This window comes from Dendrobates tinctorius, unplaced genomic scaffold (genome assembly GCF_039654945.1).
Source record: "Dendrobates tinctorius isolate UK_male_01 unplaced genomic scaffold, ASM3965494v1 ptg000208l, whole genome shotgun sequence".
Taxonomy (NCBI): Eukaryota; Metazoa; Chordata; class Amphibia; order Anura; family Dendrobatidae; genus Dendrobates; species Dendrobates tinctorius.
The window spans coordinates 5,786,898-5,813,807 of NW_027361875.1; the positions used below are offsets into that span (position 1 = coordinate 5,786,898).

General features: G+C 45.6%; 1 protein-coding gene across 1 annotated transcript in view; it reads left to right on the forward strand.

Annotated features, from left to right (window-relative positions):
• Window positions 1-256: 256 nt before the first annotated feature.
• ITPKA (inositol-trisphosphate 3-kinase A) overlaps window positions 257-26,910 on the forward strand; it is a 143,563-nt gene continuing 116,909 nt past the window's right edge. Inside the window, exon 1 of the mRNA XM_073554174.1 lies at window positions 257-927. Coding sequence (XP_073410275.1) covers window positions 385-927 — 543 coding nt within the window. The 5' untranslated portion in view covers window positions 257-384. The remainder of the gene's footprint in view (window positions 928-26,910) is intronic.

Below are 26,910 nucleotides of genomic sequence, written 5' to 3' on the forward strand. Positions count from 1 at the left end.
TACTTGCAGAAAGTGAACTTTTTACTATGAAATGTTTCATTTTTTACCAGATTTTTTTTTTTTTTTTAAATTTTACGTATTTTCTAAATAGCTGAATTTTTCGCCTTTGGAGAACCCTTGTGACCACCGTTCCCGGGCAGGTTTATAGTAAGTGTACAGTAACAATAGTCAGGACAGAGCAGTAAATCCTGTCCTATTACACGCGGCACAGAAGAAGCCTCCCGCCCTCCCACAGAACAAGTCCCAGGTTGAGAAGGAGGAAGTGAGTACAGTATCGCAGCCACCGCACCTCAGCGCTGCTCACACGGACACATCTATGACAAACACTCACACTTCTCTGTAGCACGCTGTCCTCAAGATCCCCCCCGCGACACGACGTTTTGGATGATTCCTACAGAAGTAACGAACGGCACCGGAATGAACCATGAAGGGGGTCCAGGGGAGCCCCCTATCTCTCCAAATCTAGGCAGTGGTCGAAAGAGACTGAGCGTAGGGGAACTGCGACTCTACTTTGAAGCTCGGTGCGCAGCGGAGCGGGACGGCCAGAGGGAGCCGCGGCGCCGGAGGAGGATGGGCAGCGGGAGCTGGCACAGGAGCAACGGGGAGGTGTGCGAGGAGCCGAGGAGAGGCAGCTGGGACCCTGCGCGGAGGACACAAGTGATCCCGCAGCTGCTGGTGACCAGTAGTGAGGAGCCGCAGCCGCTCCCCAGCCCCGCGGCGCCGCTCATAGATGTGCCCGGCTGGCACGGGATGAGGACGGAGGGGCTGCTGAAGCTTGCCAACCGGCGGCTGTCCGTGTCCACCACGTCCCTGTCCTCCACCGGCTCCTCGTCTGCCCTGGAGGACTCGGAGGACGATCTGCTCAGCGACTCCGAGAGCAAGAGCCAGGGCAATGTGGACCTGGAGCACAGCGAGGAGCAGAACCTGGTAAGGAGCCTGGGATGGCACAGGGTGCATGACTTGGTGCCACTCTGTTCTGTATTTTGGATGGCACAGGGTGCATGACTTGGTGCCACTCTGTTCTGTATTTTGGATGGCACAGGGTGCATGACTTGGTGCCACTCTGTTCTGTATTTTGGATGGCACAGGGTGCATGACTTGGTGCCACTCTGTCCTGTATTTTGGATGGCACAGGGTGCATGACTTGGTGCCACTCTGTTCTGTATTTTGGATGGCACAGGGTGCATGACTTGGTGCCACTCTGTTCTGTATTTTGGATGGCACAGGGTGCATCACTTGGTGCCACTCTGTTCTGTATTTTGGATGGCACAGGGTGCATCACTTGGTGCCACTCTGTTCTGTATTTTGGATGGCACAGGGTGCATCACTTGGTGCCACTATGTTCTGTATTTTGGATGGCACAGGGTGCATGACTTGGTGCCACTCTGTTCTGTATTTTGGATGGCACAGGGTGCATCACTTGGTGCCAATCTGTTCTGTATTTTGGCCGGCAAAGGGTGCATGACTGGGTGCTACACTGTCCTGGATTTTGTCCAGCACAGGGGCATGACCGGGCGCCACACTGTCCTGAACCCTGGCTGGCGCAGGTTGCATGACTTATTCTGAAAGGCAGAATAGAAAAAGGTGCTGTAACTTTCTGAGCAGAGCAGTGAAACAGTTCAGGAAGTGTCCAAAGGTGTGTGATTGGCACAGGGTGTAGGATAGGGTATAAATGTTAGGGCATAACTCAGTAAATCCTGCCATAATGGCACCACAGGGACTGGATGCTACATGGAACCTGGCAGCATTAATGCAGTGTTGTATCATGTTAGACAGTTTTGACATTGCAAACAAACATTGCAGTCTTATAGGAGTTTTCAGGGGTGTGACTTTAGTGAGTGCAGGGATTGCAGTAGCACCTGGTCTCTGGAGACTTAGGGTACGTGCACACGCTGCGGATTCTGCTGCGTTTCCGCAGCGGTTTTGGCCGCTGCGGACCCGCAGCAGCTTTAGCTGCGGTGTACAGTACCATTCAAATGAATGGGAAAAAAAAAACGCTGTGCCGACGCTGCGGAAAAATCCGCGCGGATTTGCTGCGGTTTTGAATCCGCAGAAAGAATTGCATGTCAATTCTTTCAGCGGAATCCACAGCGGTTTGCCATCTCCTCTATTGTGGAGATGAAAAACCGCAGGGCAAAACCGCAGAGCAATCCACAGGTAAAACTTTTGACCTGCAGATTTACCTGTGGATTTTACAAAATCCACGCGGCCAAATCCGCACCCCATTCCGCAGCGTGTGCACGTAGCCTAAGGGGACCAAGAGGTTCCTTTAGTTTATATGAGCAGACCAGTTCAATTAGGCCGGGATCACACATGCGAGAAACTCGGATGAGTCTCGCATCTCAATACCCGGCACTCGGGAGCGGAGCGTTCAGCTGCATGTATTTCTGTGCGGCCCCATGCTCCAATCCGAGTGCCGGCGGCAGTGCCTGGTATTAAGGTGCGAGATTTGTCCGAGTTTCTCACATGTGTGATCCTGGCCTTAAAGAGGTTTCCATTTTTAAGAAAGTGGACCCAAAACACTTTAAAATGCCTAAAACAAGAAACACAGTAGGTATTCACCCTCTCCGGGTGGAGTGCTGGCTCCCCACTGCTGCTCTGGTCTCAGTGTTTTGGCTGGAGCTGGGGAGTGGAACACTAGACCGAAGCAGCAGAGTGGAGCTGACACCAGAGTTGCCAACTTCACTTTTTATGTTTTCTGGACAGCCTATCAAAAAATCACGGACAGACAATATTTTTTATGGACGCATTGGAAAACCATAATAAATCATTATGGTTATAATTGATACATGTCTGCAGCCCATCATTCTGATATATAGAAATCGGCTGCATTCACTGTAAACTGCAAAATGATGATAATTACAGTCATAATAATTTGTATGAATTTCTTCAGCTTAAAAAAAAAATCACATACTCCTTACATTTCTTTTACAAACAGGGCAGAAAAGGGGACAGTCCTGGAATTTCTGGATGGTTGGCAACCCAGGCTGGCACTGGAGATGAGGAAGCGGAGTAACGACTCTGTTAGTGGTTTTAGGCATTTTAATTTAAAGGGGACTTGTCAACAGGTTTGTCTCATGTGAGATAAGACCACCACCTTTCAGCCCTGATATGCAGCATTCTAATATGCTGTATATATGTCCCCAATCTGGCCTGCAAAACAAGAAAAACACCTTTTATAATATCTACTGGACGGTCTACTCTGGTCGATGGGTATCGCTGTCTTGGTCCGGCGCCTCCTCTCTTCTCGCGATGCCGTTCTAGTTCTTGCTTCGCATAGCTAACGCATCCTACGTCATCCACACAGGCTCCCTGGCACTGCGCTCCTGCACAGGCGTACTTCTCTCTGCCCTGTCGAGGGCAGAGCAAAGTACTGCAGTGCACACGTGCCGGGAAAGGTGAAAGAGCCGCGGCACCTGTGCACTACAGTACGTTTCTCTGCCCTGAGAAGTACACCTGCACAGGATCACGATGCCAGGACACTGTGTGCATGACGTAGAACACGTGATCCACGCAAAGCAGAAGAGAGGAGGATGGCATTGCAGGAAGAAGGGAGGCACCCGACCAAGACCGTGACACCCAGCGGACCTGACCACCCAGTAGGTGAGTGTTATAAAAGGTGTTTTTCTTGTTTTGCAAGCCAGATTGGGGACATACAGGTGCATCTCACAAAATTAGAATATCATCAAAAAGTTGATTTATTTCAGCTTTTCAATGCAAAAAGTGAAACTCGTATGTTATACAGAGTCATTACAAACAGAGTGATCTATTTCTAGTGTTTATTTCTGTTAATGTTGATGATTATGGCTTACAGCCAAAGAAAACCCAAAAGTCATTATCTCAGGAAATTAAAATACTTTATAACACCAGCTTGAAAAATGATTTTAAAATCCAAAATGTTGGCTTACTGAAATGTATGTTCAGTAAATGCACTCAATACTTGGTTGGGGCTCCTTCTGTGGCTTATTCACTAATTGGTGATTGTACAGATTGTGGCACAGGGTGCATGGCCACAGTCAGACTGGCACAGGGAATATTCACTGATTGGTGATTGTACAGATTGTGGCACAGGGTGCATGGCCACTGTCAGACTGGCACAGGGAATATTCACTGATTGGTGATTGTACAGATTGTGGCACAGGGTGCATGGCCACAGTCAGACTGGCACAGGGAATATTCACTAATTGGTGATTATACAGATTGTGGCACAGGGTGCATGGCCACAGTCAGACTGGCACAGGGAATATTCACTGATTGGTGATTATACGGATTGTGGCACAGGGTGCATGACAGTCAGACTGGCACAGGGAATATTCACTGATTGGTGATTGTACAGATTGTGGCACAGGGTGCATGGCCACAGTCAGACTGGCACAGGGAATATTCACTAATTGGTGATTGTACAGATTGTGGCACAGGGTGCATGGCCACAGTCAGTCTGGCACAGGGAATATTCACTGATTGATGATTGTACAGATTGTGGCACAGGGTGCATGGCCACAGTCAGACTGGCACAGGGAATATTCACTGATTGGTGATTGTACAGATTGTGGCACAGGGTGCATGGCCACAGTCAGACTGGCACAGGGAATATTCACTAATTGGTGATTATACAGATTGTGGCACAGGGTGCATGGCCACAGTCAGACTGGCACAGGGAATATTCACTGATTGGTGATTGTACAGATTGTGGCACAGGGTGCATGGCCACAGTCAGACTGGCACAGGGAATATTCACTGATTGGTGATTGTACAGATTGTGGCACAGGGTGCATGGCCACAGTCAGACTGGCACAGGGAATATTCACTGATTGGTGATTGTACGGATTGTGGCACAGGGAGCATGGCCACAGTCAGACTGGCACAGGGAATATTCACTGATTGGTGATTGTACAGATTGTGGCATAGGGTGCATGGCCACAGTCAGACTGGCACAGGGAATATTCACTGATTGGTGATTATACGGATTGTGGCACAGGGTGCATGACCACAGTCAGACTGGCACAGGGAATATTAACTGATTGGTGATTGTACAGATTGTGGCACAGGGTGCATGGCCACAGTCAGACTGGCATAGGGAATATTCACTAATTGGTGATTGTACAGATTGTGGCACAGGGTGCATGGCCACAGTCAGACTGGCACAGGGAATATTCACTGATTGGTGATTGTACAGATTGTGGCACAGGGTGCATGGCCACAGTCAGACTGGCACAGGGAATATTCACTGATTGGTGATTGTACAGATTGTGGCACAGGGTGCATGGCCACTGTCAGACTGGTACAGGGAATATTCACTGATTGGTGATTGTACAGATTGTGGCACAGGGTGCATGGCCACAGTCAGACTGGCACAGGGAATATTCACTGATTGGTGATTATACGGATTGTGGCACAGGGTGCATGACAGTCAGACTGGCACAGGGAATATTCACTGATTGGTGATTGTACAGATTGTGGCACAGGGTGCATGGCCACAGTCAGACTGGCACAGGGAATATTCACTGATTGGTGATTGTACAGATTGTGGCACAGGGTGCATGGCCACAGTCAGACTGGCACAGGGAATATTCACTGATTGGTGATTGTACAGATTGTGGCACAGGGTGCATGGCCACAGTCAGACTGGCACAGGGAATATTCACTAATTGGTGATTGTACAGATTGTGGCACAGGGTGCATGGCCACTGTCAGACTGGCACAGGGAATATTCACTGATTGGTGATTGTACAGATTGTGGCACAGGGTGCATGGCCACTGTCAGACTGGCACAGGGAATATTCACTGATTGGTGATTGTACAGATTGTGGCACAGGGTGCATGGCCACAGTCAGACTGGCACAGGGAATATTCACTAATTGGTGATTATACAGATTGTGGCACAGGGTGCATGGCCACAGTCAGACTGGCACAGGGAATATTCACTGATTGGTGATTGTACAGATTGTGGCACAGGGTGCATGGCCACTGTCAGACTGGCACAGGGAATATTCACTGATTGGTGATTGTACAGATTGTGGCACAGGGTGCATGGCCACAGTCAGACTGGCACAGGGAATATTCACTAATTGGTGATTATACAGATTGTGGCACAGGGTGCATGGCCACAGTCAGACTGGCACAGGGAATATTCACTGATTGGTGATTGTACAGATTGTGGCACAGGGTGCATGGCCACAGTCAGACTGGCACAGGGAATATTCACTGATTGGTGATTATACGGATTGTGGCACAGGGTGCATGACAGTCAGACTGGCACAGGGAATATTCACTGATTGGTGATTGTACAGATTGTGGCACAGGGTGCATGGCCACAGTCAGACTGGCACAGGGAATATCCACTAATTGGTGATTGTACAGATTGTGGCACAGGGTGCATGGCCACAGTCAGTCTGGCACAGGGAATATTCACTGATTGATGATTGTACAGATTGTGGCACAGGGTGCATGGCCACAGTCAGACTGGCACAGGGAATATTCACTGATTGGTGATTGTACAGATTGTGGCACAGGGTGCATGGCCACAGTCAGACTGGCACAGGGAATATTCACTAATTGGTGATTATACAGATTGTGGCACAGGGTGCATGGCCACAGTCAGACTGGCACAGGGAATATTCACTGATTGGTGATTGTACAGATTGTGGCACAGGGTGCATGGCCACAGTCAGACTGGCACAGGGAATATTCACTGATTGGTGATTGTACAGATTGTGGCACAGGGTGCATGGCCACAGTCAGACTGGCACAGGGAATATTCACTGATTGGTGATTGTACGGATTGTGGCACAGGGAGCATGGCCACAGTCAGACTGGCACAGGGAATATTCACTGATTGGTGATTGTACAGATTGTGGCATAGGGTGCATGGCCACAGTCAGACTGGCACAGGGAATATTCACTGATTGGTGATTATACGGATTGTGGCACAGGGTGCATGACAGTCAGACTGGCACAGGGAATATTCACTGATTGGTGATTGTACAGATTGTGGCACAGGGTGCATGGCCACAGTCAGACTGGCACAGGGAATAATCACTGATTGGTGATTGTACAGATTGTGGCACAGGGTGCATGGCCACAGTCAGACTGGCACAGGGAATATTCACTAATTGGTGATTGTACGGATTGTGGCACAGGGTGCATGGCCACAGTCAGACTGGCACAGGGAATATTCACTGATTGGTGATTGTACGGATTATGGCACAGGGTGCATGGCCACAGTCAGACTGGCACAGGGAATATTCACTGATTGGTGATTGTACAGATTGTGGCACAGGGTGCATGGCCACAGTCAGACTGGCACAGGGAATATTAACTGATTGGTGATTGTAGAGATTGTGGCACAGGGTGCATGGCCACAGTCAGACTGGCACAGGGAATATTCACTGATTGGTGATTGTACAGATTGTGGCACAGAGTGCATGGCCACAGTCAGTCTGGCACAGGGAATATTCACTGATTGATGATTGTACAGATTGTGGCACAGGGTGCATGGCCACAGTCAGACTGGCACAGGGAATATTCACTGATTGGTGATTGTACGGATTGTGGCACAGGGTGCATGACCACAGTCAGACTGGCACAGGGAATATTAACTGATTGGTGATTGTACAGATTGTGGCACAGGGTGCATGGCCACAGTCAGACTGGCATAGGGAATATTCACTAATTGGTGATTGTACAGATTGTGGCACAGGGTGCATGGCCACAGTCAGACTGGCACAGGGAATATTCACTGATTGGTGATTGTACAGATTGTGGCACAGGGTGCATGGCCACAGTCAGACTGGCACAGGGAATATTCACTGATTGGTGATTGTACAGATTGTGGCACAGGGTGCATGGCCACTGTCAGACTGGTACAGGGAATATTCACTGATTGGTGATTGTACAGATTGTGGCACAGGGTGCATGGCCACAGTCAGACTGGCACAGGGAATATTCACTGATTGGTGATTATACGGATTGTGGCACAGGGTGCATGACAGTCAGACTGGCACAGGGAATATTCACTGATTGGTGATTGTACAGATTGTGGCACAGGGTGCATGGCCACAGTCAGACTGGCACAGGGAATATTCACTGATTGGTGATTGTACAGATTGTGGCACAGGGTGCATGGCCACAGTCAGACTGGCACAGGGAATATTCACTGATTGGTGATTGTACAGATTGTGGCACAGGGTGCATGGCCACAGTCAGACTGGCACAGGGAATATTCACTAATTGGTGATTGTACAGATTGTGGCACAGGGTGCATGGCCACAGTCAGACTGGCACAGGGAATATTCACTGATTGGTGATTGTACGGATTGTGGCACAGGGTGCATGGCCACAGTCAGACTGGCACAGGGAATATTAACTGATTGGTGATTGTAGAGATTGTGGCACAGGGTGCATGGCCACAGTCAGACTGGCACAGGGAATATTCACTGATTGGTGATTGTACAGATTGTGGCACAGGGTGCATGGCCACAGTCAGACTGGCACAGGGAATATTCACTGATTGGTGATTGTACGGATTGTGGCACAGGGTGCATGACCACAGTCAGACTGGCACAGGGAATATTAACTGATTGGTGATTGTACAGATTGTGGCACAGGGTGCATGGCCACAGTCAGACTGGCATAGGGAATATTCACTAATTGGTGATTGTACGGATTGTGGCACAGGGTGCATGACCACAGTCAGACTGGCACAGGGAATATTAACTGATTGGTGATTGTACAGATTGTGGCACAGGGTGCATGGCCACAGTCAGACTGGCATAGGGAATATTCACTAATTGGTGATTGTACAGATTGTGGCACAGGGTGCATGGCCACAGTCAGACTGGCACAGGGAATATTCACTGATTGGTGATTGTACAGATTGTGGCACAGGGTGCATGGCCACAGTCAGACTGGCACAGGGAATATTCACTGATTGGTGATTGTACAGATTGTGGCACAGGGTGCATGGCCACTGTCAGACTGGTACAGGGAATATTCACTGATTGGTGATTGTACAGATTGTGGCACAGGGTGCATGGCCACAGTCAGACTGGCACAGGGAATATTCACTGATTGGTGATTATACGGATTGTGGCACAGGGTGCATGACAGTCAGACTGGCACAGGGAATATTCACTGATTGGTGATTGTACAGATTGTGGCACAGGGTGCATGGCCACAGTCAGACTGGCACAGGGAATATTCACTGATTGGTGATTGTACAGATTGTGGCACAGGGTGCATGGCCACAGTCAGACTGGCACAGGGAATATTCACTGATTGGTGATTGTACAGATTGTGGCACAGGGTGCATGGCCACAGTCAGACTGGCACAGGGAATATTCACTAATTGGTGATTGTACAGATTGTGGCACAGGGTGCATGGCCACAGTCAGACTGGCACAGGGAATATTCCCTAATTGGTGATTGTACGGATTGTGGCACAGGGTGCATGGCCACAGTCAGACTGGCACAGGGAATATTAACTGATTGGTGATTGTACAGATTGTGGCACAGGGTGCATGACCACAGTCAGACTGGCACAGGGAATATTAACTGATTGGTGATTGTACAGATTGTGGCACAGGGTGCATGGCCACAGTCAGACTGGCACAGGGAATATTCACTGATTGGTGATTGTACAGATTGTGGCACAGGGTGCATGGCCACAGTCAGACTGGCACAGGGAATATTCACTGATTGGTGATTGTACAGATTGTGGCACAGAGTGCATGGCCACAGTCAGTCTGGCACAGGGAATATTCACTGATTGATGATTGTACAGATTGTGGCACAGGGTGCATGGCCACAGTCAGACTGGCACAGGGAATATTCACTGATTGGTGATTGTACGGATTGTGGCACAGGGTGCATGACCACAGTCAGACTGGCACAGGGAATATTAACTGATTGGTGATTGTACAGATTGTGGCACAGGGTGCATGGCCACAGTCAGACTGGCATAGGGAATATTCACTAATTGGTGATTGTACAGATTGTGGCACAGGGTGCATGGCCACAGTCAGACTGGGACAGGGAATATTCACTGATTGGTGATTGTACAGATTGTGGCACAGGGTGCATGGCCACAGTCAGACTGGCACAGGGAATATTCACTGATTGGTGATTGTACAGATTGTGGCACAGGGTGCATGGCCACTGTCAGACTGGTACAGGGAATATTCACTGATTGGTGATTGTACAGATTGTGGCACAGGGTGCATGGCCACAGTCAGACTGGCACAGGGAATATTCACTGATTGGTGATTATACGGATTGTGGCACAGGGTGCATGACAGTCAGACTGGCACAGGGAATATTCACTGATTGGTGATTGTACAGATTGTGGCACAGGGTGCATGGCCACAGTCAGACTGGCACAGGGAATATTCACTGATTGGTGATTGTACAGATTGTGGCACAGGGTGCATGGCCACAGTCAGACTGGCACAGGGAATATTCACTGATTGGTGATTGTACAGATTGTGGCACAGGGTGCATGGCCACAGTCAGACTGGCACAGGGAATATTCACTAATTGGTGATTGTACAGATTGTGGCACAGGGTGCATGGCCACAGTCAGACTGGCACAGGGAATATTCCCTAATTGGTGATTGTACAGATTGTGGCACAGGGTGCATGGCCACAGTCAGACTGGCACAGGGAATATTCACTGATTGGTGATTGTACGTATTGTGGCACAGGGTGCATGGCCACAGTCAGACTGGCACAGGGAATATTAACTGATTGGTGATTGTACAGATTGTGGCACAGGGTGCATGGCCACAGTCAGACTGGCACAGGGAATATTCACTGATTGGTGATTGTACAGATTGTGGCACAGGGTGCATGGCCACAGTCAGACTGGCACAGGGAATATTCCCTAATTGGTGATTGTACAGATTGTGGCACAAGGTGCATGGCCACAGTCAGACTGGCACAGGGAATAATCACTGATTGGTGATTGTATAGATTGCGGCACAAGGTGCATGGCCACAGTCAGACTGGCACAGGGAATATTCACTGATTGGTGATTGTACAGATTGTGGCACAGGGTGCATGGCCACAGTCAGACTGGCACAGGGAATATTCACTGATTGGTGATTGTACAGATTGTGGCACAGGGTGCATGGCCACAGTCAGACTGGCACAGGGAATATTCACTGATTGGTGATTGTATTGTGGGGACTTATTTATATAGAGCAGATTGTGGTAGTCATAGGCAGAAGTGACTGGTCTGGCTGGCATATGCTAAAACCCTCCTCTAACTGGTTAGGGTGAGTGCATACGCTGCGGATTCACCTGCGGATTTGCAGGTAAAACCGCAGGTTAAGTGACCCGTGGTTTATCTGCGGATTTGCCTGGACAATGGAACAGTTGGCAAACCGCTGCGGAATCCACAGAAAGAATTGACATGCTGCGGATTTAAAACCGCAGCAATTACGCGTGGAAAAAACTGCAGCATGGGCACTGCGGATTTGAAATCCCATTGGCTAACATGGTACTGTACTATGTCTGCAGGCCAAATCCGCTGCGGATCCGCAGCAGAGTCCGCAGCGTGTGCACATACCCTTAGGCTGGGTTCACACGTGGCGTTTTTTCGCGTTTCCGCGGTGGTTTTTACCGTGAAAAATAAGCATCCCATGCATTCCTATGGGATTCCGCAATGCTGTGCTAATGCTGCGGTTTTTACCACGGCGGAATTGCTTCGCGGTAAAAAACGCAGCATGCTCATTAAGGCTGGGTTCACACATAGCGGAACTCTCGCGGAAATTACCACGAGAATTCCAGAATTCCATTCCGCGGGAAAATCGCATTTTAAATTCCCGCGATTTTTCCGTGGAAAAACTAGCATTTTGCAAGCGTAATTAGCTTGCAGAATTGCTAGCGTTTTCCAAGCGATCTGTAGCATCGCATGGAGAACTGATTGACAGGTTGGTCACACTCGTCAAACATAGTGTTTGACGAGTGTGACCAACTTTTTACTATTGAGGCCGCCTATGCGGCCTCAATAGTAAAAGATAGGATGTAAAAAATAATAATAAAAAAAATATTGTTATTCTCACCTTCCAACGTCCCGCGCAGCCTTCCCGCCTCTCTCCACGCTCCCGATCCCAGTAATCCTTTGCGACAATTACTGCGATGACATCCGTTTTTGCAGGATCGCGACGTTTCGCGGTCATTCGCGATGACATCGCGCGAATGACCGCGAGACGTCGCGATCCCGCGAGAACGGACGTCATCGCTCGCAAAGGCTTACTGGGACCGGGAGCGTGGAGAGAGGCGGGAAGGCTGCGCGGGACGTCGGAAGGTGAGAATAACAATATTTTTTATTTTAAATTCTATTTTTTACAGGGATATGGTACCCAAAGCTCGGAGGACAGTCTCCTCTCCTCCGGACTGTGGGTACCATCCGCAAATGTTCTGCTTACTTTTCGCATGGTGGAGGGAGCGTGGAGAGAGGCGGGAAGGCTGCGCGGGACGTCGGAAGGTGAGAATAACAATTTTTTTTTTTTATTATTATTATTATTATTTTTATTTACATTCTATCTTTTACTATTGAGGCCGCATAGGCGGCCTCAATAGTAAAAAGTTGGTCACACTCGTCAAACACTATGTTTGACGAGTGTGAGCAACCTGTCAATCAGTTCTCCAAGCGATGCTACAGATCGCTTGGAAAACGCTAGCAATTCTGCAAGCTAATTACGCTTACAAAATGCTAGTTTTTCCACGGGAAAATCGCGGGAATTTAAACTGTGATTTTCCCGCGAAATGGAATTCCGGAATTCTCGAGGTAATTTCCGTGAGAGTTCCGCTACGTAATTTCCGTGAGAGTTCCGCTACGTGTGAACCCAGCCTTAGGCTATGTGCACACGTAGATTTTGGTCCTGCGGATTTTTCCGCACGGATTTCTAAAAATCCGCAGGTGAAATCTCAGGTCAAAAGACCTGCGGTTTACCTGCGGATTAGCCTGTGGTTTAGCATCTCTACAATGGAGAAGGTGTGAAACTGCAGCGGAATCCGCACAAAGAATTGACATGCTGCGGATTTGAACCCACAGCAAATCCGCGCGGAAAAATCCACAGCATGTGCACAGCGTTTTTCAGTTTACCATTGAAAACAATGGTACTGTACAACGCAGCTATATCTGCTGCAGACCTGCAGAGCCTGAAACGCTGCGGATCCGCAGCAGAATCAGCACCGTGTGCACATAGCCTTACAGTCATCAGCGAGGAGTTCAATGATAAGGAAATTACTGCTTGTGCCAAATGCCTGTTCATTTTATTAGGTATTTTCCTGCTCCATCCTGTATGCGGAATTCTTTGTGTAGCCACGTGTATCATCTGGTGCCAACGGATACTTGCACAAGACATATTTAGATGGTTCAAATGTCCCTTTGCACAGATGCCCAGTTTTATATGTGTAAGAACGTTTCACCTACTCATATCCACAGTCCTCTCTTGGGGGTATTGTGCAGGAAAAGGAATATTTTTTTTTCTAGAAGAGACCATTCAATTGAAATGAAATTGTGGGGCATTATTGCCCCTTACGTGATGGGATGCATGTACTGACTGGTAGGGATCTTTTCCAATCTAATAAGTGACGCTGTAGTCGTGCGCACTCTGTAAAGTGTTGGATTATCTTCAGTAACAGTAAAGGCAGCCTACATGATTGTATTAGATCACAAATTCAGCAAGTGAAATCATCTTCTCTCAGTCTCTACAGATACTGGTTGTTTTATAGAGCCTGGCACAATATTTGGAAGTTTATGTTTAGAGAATTTGCTTTATTTTACTGTGTTTATTTTGTATTTTGTGGTGTTTTCCTTGCAAATAAATACTGTCAAGTATTGTATTGTTCGCATTGGCCAGTAGTTGTCAGCACTAGACTCCAGATTGATTTGTTCACTACAAAGAATCCCTTTAAGTGGGTTAACAGATTTTTGTTAGATAGATACCCCAAAAATGCGATAATATGGGGGAAACCTGGCAGCAGGTGATCATCTCCTGCAGCAGCACCACTTGGATGGGGGAGTAACCATTGCAGGATACTTCTTGGAATCATTAGCATGTCCGTGTACTTTATGGATGTCCCTGGTCCTCCAGAGAGTCTCATAGGGAACCCTCTCTCTCTCATTCTAGCCCGCTGTTAAAGGGTTTGTCCAGTCATAACATAAAAAATATATATACTTTCTATTCCTCCATTCACAGTGCTATGTCTCCATTGTGCTCTTAATGCAATGTACTATAGGAACAGAAAAAGCGCAATAGGGTCTTATCCGGGTTAATATTGAAAGAATAAAAGAGATTCACTCACCTATTTGTAGGAGAGATCAAGCACATGAGATTCGTAGTCAGCTGCTGCACGTCCAAAGGTCAACCAAGTGACCGCTGATATATCAATTCTTATGGAACTAATTTGTGGACTTCCATGCGCTGCTCGACAAAATACAGAATCCCAATTATGGTGAAAGATTAATTATTTATTCCCAACGTGTTTCGAAGTAAGGACTACTTCTTCCTCAGGGAAGAACAAACATAAACAGATAGCGCTATCTGTTCATGTTTGTCATCCCCTGAGGAAAAAGTAGTCCTTACTTCGAAACGCGTTGGGAATAAATGATTAATCTTTCACCATAATTGGGATTCTGTATTTTGTCGAGCAGCACATGGAAGTCCACAAATTAGTTCCATAAGAATTGATCCATTGTGGTCTTGTGATATTGTTATGTCAAGTGACTGCTGCAGCCAATCATCAACCATTGATCTGTTGTGGCCCTTCAGTATTCCTTCGAGTAGAAGTCCACTCTGGTGGAATAGTAGAGGCTGCAGCCGATCAGCGGTCGCTGATTAGCTTCAGCTGTCACATGCTATAGCAATGTAATGATATGGCATTGCGATTGAAGGAACAGCATAAAGACTGTACCATTTTTTTTTAATTTTATGATGAACAGTTTAGCTGTTAACAAGGCGTTGTGCAGTAGTGGACAAACCCTTTAAAGGGTAGTCCATTCGCAACATATTGATGGCTTATCCATCGATACATCACCATTATCAGATCTGTGGGGTTCGGACACCCATCATTAGGAGACACCCATTAATAGGAGCTGCTCTGTAGCACCCGGCAGCAGCTGCTACACTTTGAATATAGCTCCATTAATAGTGCCTACATGTGTCTACTGCTAAAGCAAATAAAAGCTTGATTGTTGGGGTGTCGGATGTCGGACTCCCACCAATCTGATACTGATGATCTATCCTATGGATAAGATCCTCAATCTGTTGTGACCAGACAACCCCTTTAATTCAGAAACTTCTAAGGTGTTTTCTAATCCAGGCATCACCTTTAACATAAAAGTCATACAGCAAACACACAGTTACAGGCTCCCCAGGTGTATTACGAGCACTTCTCCCCAGTAGTTGCAGCATTGTCTTGCCCCTTCTTCCCAGGTTGTGTTTGATCACTGTAGTGACTCACTTTCCGCAGTGATCACAGCAATGCTGTTTTCCAATTAGTTGTAGTTTTCCAAAATTTTCCCACTAGTGTACACAAAAGTTATGCTCCCTCTCTCCCCTCATGGTACTTGTTTCTGCATGTAATATGGGGTCTTATGTCAGTCTCTGCCAACCGATCACTCGGTAAAGTGTAAACCAATGCATTCTTAAAAGTATTAATATGTCGAAGAAAAGAACTGAGCAATAAACCTATGGGATTTTATTGTAGCCTACGGCCCATATTCCCACTTCAGGATAATTCGCCGGTGCCCTGACTAATGTGAAAAGTAAATGAAATGGTGACAAGTTGTAACATTAGAGGACGTTACTATGTGTCATAATGTAATATCTGTCCCGCTCAGAATATCTTCTCTGCATTACTGCATGTTAAATGGCAGCCCTGTGAGAGATTGAATCCGCGTGTGAAAGTAATGGCAGCATGCACTAGTTTCTTCCGTAAAACGGATGAGACTCGCCCATTCAAGTCTATTAATGCGCAAAAAAAATCAGATGCCGTACGGAGCCACAGTTTAAGAGCCAGCTTTTACAGGTACATTGCAGTTCTGTTGCATAGGAAACTGTAAATGGTCCTGTAAATGATTAACAGCTGAAATGGACTGTACACTGATGATAAGTGGAAAAAAATGTCCCACTTTTTGGATGGGATGAAGCACTGAACTGTTTTTTTATTTTTTCATGTGAACCTGCCCTTAGGGTGGTGATTCATCCCACATCAACAAAGCAATGCTAGGTCGCCTTCTGACCCAGAGTTGCTTTCTGTGATGGGGTGCCAAATGTTAGATCCCCACTGATCATAAAGTGATGGCTTACTTAACTCTGATGACATCAGTTTTTGAGATGGGAAAACCCATTTAAAGAGGATCTGTCACCAAACCGAAAGTGCCCAGTGTTTGCTCATATTTTTTCCCAAAATACAGTTCCAAAGATACGAGCCTTATTAGTGTGCCACTATGCAAATTTTAAGGACCCTTACAAAGGGGGGCATAGCTCACTGGATTCTCCGGGGGTGTGTATTTTGGCTGCTCTCCATTATTGCTCGGTAAGCAACGCCTACTTGGCAAAGGCCATAGGACTATGTGCACACAACGTCTTTTTCAATCAGAAACGCCAGCTTTTTTTTAGTGTTTTTTTTGGTAGTTTCCTAAGTGTTTTTTCAACGTTTTTGATTTACAGTGGGTTTTGTGGGTTTTATGAGCTTTTTTCCATTTTGGTTCTAGTCACTTCTTATAAAAGCACCACTCCAGCATTTTTTTTAATCCCTTTGTTTGGGATCATGTATGTGAGCGTAATGCATGTAATCATAGTCTTCACCCGTTTTCAGCCCCTCTCCAACACCACATGACTGCTTGTGACTGGTTGAATTACACATTGGTTGCTGTATGAAGCAGAGGTCAATGGTTCTCAATAGAAGTCTATGGGAAATCAGAAGGAGACTGTAGCCTTGATCTGAGTCCTATAGATTTGTACTGAGAAGAGTGACTACTGTAGCACACTGTGATCCAACCGGTTACAAAGGCTGTTCTGTGATGCTTACAAAGGCTGTTCTGTGATGCTGGAGCACGTCTGAAAACAGGCGAAGATGCCGACCGGTGAGTATGTGGATACATGCATTACATTTACATGCGTGATCCCTATCAAATGGAAAAAAACAAAACGCTGGAGTAGTGCTTTAGTCACTTTGAATGTTGGCTATCTGAAGCTCTTAAAAGACACTGAAAAGCCGAAACATTTGAACAAAAGGTCGTTTTTACATAAAAACAAATATGTATAATTTACTTTTGCATTTTTGGCGTCAACACGCCCCAAATCCACTTGAAAAGGGTGTCGTGTGAACATACGCTTAAATAAAGCACTGAATAAAAAGGCCCGTGTCTATGAAACCATATGATGGATTTAAAGAAAAAATAAAAAATGGAATAACCAGGGGAGCTGGGAGAATAAAATAAGAAGAAAAATGGCCACGTTTGACACGGTAAAAGGTCCTCTTTAAAGGGGTTGTCCAGGTTTAGGGTTCAAGTCTGCAGTCATTCTGTGTGACTTGTGAAGCTTCACAGCATGCAGTGTGCGCCCTCTCAGGATCATCTGCTGTCGAGAGCGGACAGGTGCAAGACAGCAAATATGTGATTTCCACACATTCTTTTATGTGCCAACTAGATGTGCGCATTCTCGCTCAATACTAGTGAATTGAGGCCGCACATGATTATTTAGGATGTGGCCAGAAGTATTCGTAACGCTTGCTTGTCTCATGACCCCCTCTCCCGCCACAGTAGAATCCTGACAGTGCGCACACTGAGGATTCACAAGTCTTCAGTCACAAAGAGTGACTGCAGACTCGAGCCCCAAGTCTGGACAACCCCTTTAAGCACTTTAATGCAAAAATCCTGGCTATTACTACTTTTTCCCTCCTATACTCTTTATGATGCAGCATTGGCAGCTTTCATTTGTGCAGTATGGCGCTAAGTGCATTATGTTTCAGTCTGTGCCGGCGCGGTGTCTGATAATATGTCACAGGCCACTACTGTTCAAATATTTGTTATCTGAAGCCTTGAATGTCAGGGAACTCCTCAGCAGCACAGACATTTCCATTCTATTTGTATACAGTGAATTTCTAAGTGTGCACTTGACAATCTGTTGCCAATTCTGGAGGGATTAAAACATCTCATGTTAACATAGGAAAATCAGAAGAGCAATCTAATAGATCTAGGCAGCTGCTGTCAGTGTAGAAGTGCTGTCACCCAATGTGATATTGGGGACCATGTGTAGGATTAGGTTTTTTTGATAAACACTTTGTAGCAAATTCTCCTCTCTATATAGAGCCCCTTGTGGTGTCTGGAGATCATCCTAAGACCGGGGTCACACTACCAAGTGCCATGCGAGAAAACATTGCATAGCACTCGTCCCAGTGTTAATCTATGGGGCAGCTCACATCAGCGCTTATTTTTTCGTGCGTATTCAGCGTGCGTGTAAAATTGCAGAACTGTACCCAAACTTGAACCAGAACCCAAACCCAAACTTTGAAGCAGGAACTTCTCTCTCTTGTCCCCAGACTTCCCCCAGAGCTCCGAACATGAAAACGGACTTCCGGGAGAAGTCCGTGTATGGGTTTAGCACCAAATACTAACTGTCCAGTACAAACCCCAAACTTTTAAGTTCGGGTATGCTCATCTCTAGCAGTAAGTACTCAGTGGCCCTTCAGTACTGATATCTGCGATAATGGACATGTGAAAAGGGGACGTGAATTGCAGACATCCCTTCTAGCTTGAACGGTCACCACCAGGCAGCATTGTATACCTCATGGCCTGAATAGCAATAGCAGAACATTTTGATTTCCAGCTTCGTTTTCTGGAGACAGATCCCACAAGCAGTTTATTACGGCTTATCCTAGATGTAGAAGAGTGTAAAACCTCTTAATTATTATAACAATACCAAATGCATAGTGGTGACTTTGACGAGCTGCATATGTATATGGGGGAGTTGGTGGACACCACTAACATAGGTGCGTGGGAATCATAGTGGTAAACTGACTGCTGGAAATCTCAGGCTGCTGAGTACTAACCAGGGTGTCTGATATAACGATGTACGGTATATCTTTGTATCGTGTTAGCCAGTAGATAGAAGAATATTCAGAATTGAGAGTCCTCAGTGGTTGATACCTTTTAATGGCTAACTGAAAAGATGGTAACAAATTGCAAGCTTTCGAGACAACGCAGGTCTCTTCATCAGGCATAGACTAATACAAAATCTGAAGAATCACATATTTATGCACAATACAGCACAGAAATAGTGCAATAGATAAGACAAGTGACGTGAAGCAGAATTATCATTTTGGGAGAGGGATAGACATAAATAATGGAACAGTTCATAGATAAGGAGTCTGGATGTTTTATTGTCCTCTGATTGAGGTCTGGTTCTGTTTTGTGATGCCCCCACAAGGTCTTAGGAGCAAATTCCTTAATTGATGTAAAAAGACATAAATCCATGCAACACATTCTTTCCTGCATTGAGTGTGTCAAAGGTCGTCATGAGTTTGTACTCACAGACTCTTCTGTTTCTCTGAGATGTGAAATTAACTTTCAATACCAGTAATTTCATGTCCATGGTGCTGTGATCAGGCATACAAAAATGTTTTGCCACATGTAGATCCATTCTTTTTTCTCTTATTGTGTGGCGATGAGAATTCATCCTTGTTCTAAGCTTTTGCCCTGTCTCCCCTACATACAGACCCCCAGTTGGACATCTGGTACATATAGTTAAGTACACCAGATTAGATGTGATGCAGCTGAAAGTACCTGGGATCTTGTAGTCCTGATTTGAATTGGGGATCTTTATCTTGTCCGTGGTCATTATAAATGGACAGGTTTTACATTTTTTCTGGTTGCAAGGAAAGGTTCCTGCAGCTGTTGGGGAGGACAGCGAGTTCCTGACAATGATGCTTCTTAGATTTGGGGGCTACCTAAAACACAGTAGTGGGGGGTCTGGAAAAATGGATTGTAATCGGGCATCTTCTTGTAGAAAAGGTCGTAATTTTCATGCAGCTTGCCTTAGCACTTCCAGATTTGGGTTGTTGGTGACTACTAGAGGCACCCAGTTATTTTCTTCTTTAGCTTTGTAATGTAGCAGGTGATTCCTTAACATTCTGGTGGCTCTTGTAACTTGGTTTTGAATTGTTCTTGGATGGTAGCCCTGATTCAAAAAGGTCTTTTTGAGGCGACCAAGGTGTTCATCTCTATCCATGGGCTTGGAATATATACGATTGTATCTGATGGCTTGGCTGTAGATAATAGAGTTCTTTATGTGTTTTGGATGGAAACTGTCCCATTTAAGGTATGCTGGACGGTCAATTGGCTTCTGATACAGGGATGTCTCTATTTCATTGTTCTTTAGCTTAATGATGGTATCTAAAAAGTTAATCTCAGTGCTGGAGAAGTTGAGTGTTAAGTTGATGGTGGAATGAAATTGATTAAACTGTTTGTGGAGCATCTTTAGTTGTTGTTCAGACTCCGTGCAGATGATTAAAATATCATCAATGTAGCGGTAGTAGGCCAGAGGCCTGATGGGACATGAGGACAAAAAGTTGCTTTCAAGCTTGGCCATGAAAAGATTTGCATATTGTGGAGCCATTTTACTTCCCTCACATGACTCGGTGGGTCAAAATATGGAAAAATTATAGCTCTCAATATGTGGTGATGCAAAAACTATTTTTACAATAAAAAGCATCTTTTAGCGTTTGACAGCTGCCAAACATAAAAACCCGCCATAAATAGTAAATCAAACCTCCCGTTATCACCCCCTTAGTAAGGGAAAAATAATAAAATTAAAAGAAAATGTATTTATTTCCATTTTCCCGTTAGGGCTAGGGCCAGGGCTAGGGTTAGGGCTGAGATTAGGGTTAGGGGTGTGTTGGCGTTAGGGTTGGAGTTAGAATTGGTGGTTTCCACTGTTTGGGCACATCAGGTGCTCTCCAAATGCAACATGGCGTCTGATCTCAATTCCAGCCAATTCTGAGTTGAAAAAGTCAAATGGTGCTCCTTCCCTTCCAAGCTCTGCCATGTGCCCAAACAGTGTTTTACCCCCACATGTAGGGTATCAGCCTACTCAGGACAAATTGCAAAACAACTTTTGGGGTCCAATTTCTCCTGTTACCGTTAGGAAAATAAAAAATTGGGGGCAAAAATATCATTTTTGTGGAAAAAAATGATTTTTTTATTTTCACGCCCGGGCGTTATAAACTTCTGTGAAGCACTTGGGGGTTCAAAGTGCTCACCACACATCTAGATAAGTTCCGTGGGGGGTCTAGTGTCCAAAATGGGGTGACTTGTGGGGAGTTTCAATAGTTTAGGTACATCAGGGGCTCTCCAAACGCACACGACACCCGCAGACCATTCCATCAAAGTCTGCATTCCAAAACGTCACTACTTCCCTTCCGAGCCCCGACGTGTGCCCATATAATAGTTTTCTCCCACATATGGGGTATCAGTGTACTCAGGACAAATTGGACAACAACTTTTGGGGTCCAATTTCTCCTGTTACCCTTGGGAAAATAAACAAATTGGGGACTAATTGATCATGTTTGTGGAAAAAATACGATTTTTTTATTTTCATGCTCGGGCATTATAAACTTCTGTGAAGCCCTTGGGGGTTCAAAGTGCTCACCACACATCTAGATAAGTTCCTTAGGGGGTCTAGTTTCCAAAATGGGGTCATTTATGGGAGTTTTCCACTGTTTTGGTACATCAGGGGCTTTCCAAATGCGACATGGTGTCAGATCTCAATTCCAAAGAAAAACGTCAAATGGCGCTGCTTCCCTTCCGAGCTCTGCCATGTGCCCAAATAGTGGTTTACCCCCACATGTGGGGTATCAGCGTACTCAGGACCAATTGCACAATAGCTTTTAGGGTCCTGTTACCTTTGGAAAAATAAGAATTGAGGTTGAAAAGATCATTTTTGTGGAAAAAATATGATTTTTTAATTGTACGGCTGTATGTTATAAACTTCTATGAAGCCCTTGGGGGTTCAAAGTTCTCACCACATATCTAGATAAGTTCCTTGGGGGGTCTAGTTTCCAAAATGGGGTCACTTGTGGGGGGTTTCCACTGTTTAGGTACATCAGAGGCTCTCCAAACGTGACATGGCGTCCGATCTGAATTCCAGCCAATTTTGCATTGAAAAAGTTAAACGGCGCTCCTTCCCTTCTGAGGTCTGCCATGTGCCGAAACAGTGGTTCCCCCCCACATATCAGGTATCAGCGTAATCAGGACAAATTGCACAATAACTTTTGCAGTCCAATTTCTCCTGTTACCCTTGGTAAAATAAAAACAATTGAACCTGAAATATTTTTTTTGTGAAAAAAAGTTAGATGTTCATTTTTTTTTAAATATTCAAAAAATTCCTGTGACGCACCTAAAGGGTTAATAAACTTCTTGATTGTGGTTTTGAGCACCTTAAGGGGTGCAGTTTTTAGAATGGTGTCACTTTTGGGTATTTTCTATCATATAGATCCCTCAAAGTGACTTCCAATGTGATGTGGTCCGTAAAAATAAAATGGTGTTGTAAAAATGAGAAATCGCTGGTCAATTTTTAACCCATATAACTTCCTAACAAAAAAAAATTTTGGTTCCAAAATTGTGCTGATGTAAGGTAAACATGTGGGAAATGTTACTTATCAAGTTTTTTGTGTGCCGTATCTCTGTGATTTAAGGGCATAAAAATTCAAAGTTGGAAAATTGCGAAAATTTCAAAATTTTCACCAAATTTCCGTTTTTTCACAAATAAACGCAAGTTATATGAATGAAATTTTACCACTAACATGAAGTACAATATGTCATGAGAAAACAATGTCAGAATCACCGGGATCCATGGAAGCGTTTCAGAGTTATTTCCTCATAAATGGACAGTGGTCAGAATTGTAAAAATTGTCCCGGTCATGAACGTGCAAACCACCCTTAGGGGTGAAGGGGTTAACAAAATAACCCATATCCTCTCTTTTGGGTGAAAGGCGGGGAGTCTCAGGTTGTCTCAAGTCTTTAGGTAACATTGCAGAGTTCTTGGAAAAGAAGTAACTTTACATTTTACCTCCTATTCCAAATCCTGTCCAATTTCATGAACTGAGGGATTTTAAATTTTGTAGTGTACTGATCGTTGCCAAGATTACCGGTCACCCTGCAATCTGAGAGTGGCCAGATGCATAGTTAAGTGCTTGTTCACAGGTTCTGTTTTTCCATGGATAAAAAAACCCCTGCATTATACACTATCAGCAGAGCAATGGAAATTTCTGAATCTTGTGTGGACCGAGTACCCCACGGTCCTGCACCTCGCGGCGGCGTGCACAGTGAGTGGCCTCAGTTATCTGCATAGTATGTGGCCCCAGTTATGATGCACAGTGAGTGGCCCCAGCTTTTCTGCACAGTGAGTGGCCCCAGTTATGATGCACAGTGAGTGGCCCCAGCTTTTCTGCACAGTGAGTGGCCCCAGTTATGATGCACAGTGAGTGGCCCCAGCTTTTCTGCACAGTGAGTGGCCCCAGTTATGATGCACAGTGTGTGGCCCCAGTTACTGTATCATGCACAGTGTGTGGCCCCAGTTATCATGCACAGTGAGTGGCCCCAGTTATCATGCACAGTGAGTGGCCCCAGTTATCATGCACAGTGAGTGGCCCCAGTTATGATGCACAGTGAGTGGCCCCAGTTATGATGCACAGTGAGTGGCCCCAGCTTTTCTGCACAGTGAGTGGCCCCAGTTATGATGCACAGTGAGTGGCCCCAGCTTTTCTGCACAGTGAGTGGCCCCAGTTATGATGCACAGTGTGTGGCCCCAGTTATGATGCACAGTGTGTGGCCCCAGTTATCATGCACAGTGAGTGGCCCCAGTTATGATGCACAGTGAGTGGCCCCAGCTTTTCTGCACAGTGAGTGGCCCCAGTTATGATGCACAGTGAGTGGCCCCAGTTATGATGCACAGTGAGTGGCCCCAGTTATCTGCACAGTGAGTGGCCCCAGTTATGATGCACAGTGAGTGGCCCCAGTTATGATGCACAGTGAGTGGCCCCAGCTTTTCTGCACAGTGAGTGGCCCCAGTTATTTGCACAGTGAGTGGCCCCAGTTATTTGCACAGTGAGTGGCCCCAGCTTTTCTGCACAGTGAGTGGCCCCAGTTATTTGCACAGTGAGTGGCCCCATCATGTTGCTGCTGCCGCTGCCTCCCTTACGAAAAAAAACAAAAACCTGTATGCTCACCTCAGTCTCTGCCCCCTGCTCATCAGCGTTGCGCTCTGCAGTGACTGTGCAGGCAGAGGGCACGATCACGCTCTCTGACCTGAATGTCACTGCAGAGGACGCAAGACAGCAGAGCGCAGGGACAGGTGACTATGCCTCCCAACCCCCCCTTCATACTCACCGGGTCCTGGCGCTTGTCTCTGCAGCTCCTCTGCTTGTTCCATGTTGTCGGCACTGCTCTCTTCCTGGTTCAGCGGTCACGTGGCACCCGCTCATTAAATATGCGCATATTTAATGAGCGGGTACCGTTTGACAGCTGAAGCAGGAAGAGAGCAGCGCCGACAACATGTAACAAGCAGGGGAGCTGCAGAGAAGGGTGAGTATGATCTGACACCCCAGCTCCCCCTCCCCCGCCGATCCCCCCGGTATATGACTCGTGTATAAGTCGAGAGGGGGACTTTCAGCCCCAAAAAATGGGCTGAAAATCTCGACTTATACACGAGTATATACGGTATATTGGTTGAAGCACTTATATATTATACATTTATTATATACCCTTTTGATAGTGTCTTTTTCCTCCCTTCTGGGCACTCTGTTTTTAATCTATATGTATTTTTTAATCATGATTAATAAAACTTGATTTTATATTTGACCTCTGCTTACTTCATCGGCTATTGGTATGTAAAACTGAATTTTGTGTATAATGTGATAAGAAGTATTAGGTATCATTTTTATGGGCATAAATTTGATAAATTATTTATGCTCCTGTTAAACCCTGATCTGTCCCTTTCCCCACCTCATGAGGCATCGGACAGAAATGTAAGGTAAACAAGACACAAAGACAAAACAGGGATAACAGAAAACCTCTATCATACAAAAACACAAACCAACAATAGGGAGGATGATAGGGACTGGGAGGAATAAACTAAATGGAAACAGGGACCAGGAGGTAAACATACACGTAGTACATCAAACCACAGAACACTTCTACAACAATTCTACTTCATCCACTTAGCTTTAGCGCACAGCACAGGAAGACAAATCTTTCACCCACAGGCACAGTTTATATAGGAAGAGCTAATGACCGGATCAGAAGCAGCTGAAATGGAGCTGCATGTTTCTGATCAGCATATAAATAGTCCTTAACCTTTTCTGCACCAGAAGAAAATAAATCAATTTAATATAGAACACAAATCACATCATCTCTAAAGAAGACCTGCGATTCATTACTCGACGTGACCGCCTAACTCCAGGTCTTCCAGGGGGACATGACACACTCGTGATAATATGTCCACCAGCCATGTAGTTCTACATTTTACCCTTCAGTGCCCATTGCAGAGATGTTTTCTTTGTCCTGATTTAAGTGGCAATATTAGCTGATCACCCCGATCTCCAGCTACAGATTTTAGATTACCACCCATCAGCCACCTGGAAGCCAAATAGCTGTCATTTATTGGCTTGTTTGGATCAGAAGATCTCACTTCTCTATGTACAGACCATTTTGGGCTTGTCCAGGTTTGAGATGAAAGTCTGCAGTCACTCTATGTGATTGCAGACTTCTGAATCCTCACAGTGCTTGCACAGCACACTGTTAGGATTTTCCGGTGTCATGTGACTGCAAGCATGGATTTGCACACATTTCACAATTGCCACATTTCAACTAGCCATGAACACGTCTAGTTGGCATGCGACTGTACTGTATGTATGTAAATCGCTTACTTGCAGTCATATGGCTGCCTGCTCTCGCCACCTGCACTGGACAATCCTGACCGTGTGCAGTGCAAGTGCTGTGAGGATTAAGAAGTTTAAAGTCACATAGCAGTCTTTCATCTCAAACCTGGACAACCCCTTTAACGCTCTCAATCAGTGCGTATAGAACATTATGTTCTCAGCAGTATTTGTCCTGTTTACACAGGATGATGTGCTACAGAGAATGAAGATTTTTTTAAGCAAATTAAATCATCTCACCTGATGATCCGACTGTTATTGTGACCGAGCTCTCCTAGGAACATTCACAATTATGGGTCTGTCTAAATAGGACCTGACTATAACTCCTACAAAAGCTGACCATGGAAATGTGATGTGAATGTGGCTACAAGTGCCGTTTGGAGATGCCGCTGCTGATAGCAGCAGGTTTACAGTTGTGGCCAAAAGTATTGACACCCCTGCAATTTTGTCAGATATTACTCAGTTTCTTCCTGAAAATGATGGCAAACACAAATTCTTTGGCATTATTATCTTCATTTAATTCGTACTTTTGGCCACAACTGTATGTATGCATAATACGTTTTCATCAGTGATAAACTGAGGTTTTCCCTTGTGTGATTGATCTTTTTCTGCACTTACATTTCATTACTATCATAGTTTAGAAGTTAATGATTCGTAGTTGCCAGTTACTTGGGAATTATTAGATTATTAAACCGCTTATCTTTATAAGGAAGCCTCTAAATTCCATCTTTGTGCATTCATGGAGTATTACAAAACAGTTAAAGCTCCCACATTTCCTTTTATAGGTTTACAGCCTCTTGTAAGATGTTTCTGACTCATTGTGTCCTTGAGAGTTGTATCAGCAGACCTGCCAGAGGTTTCATTATCTTACCATAAACCCACCAGTACAGCACATCTCTCATTTGTTTAAATGGGGCAAGAGTCAGGGCTTTGTGAATTGTATTCCATTTGTGCAATTCATTA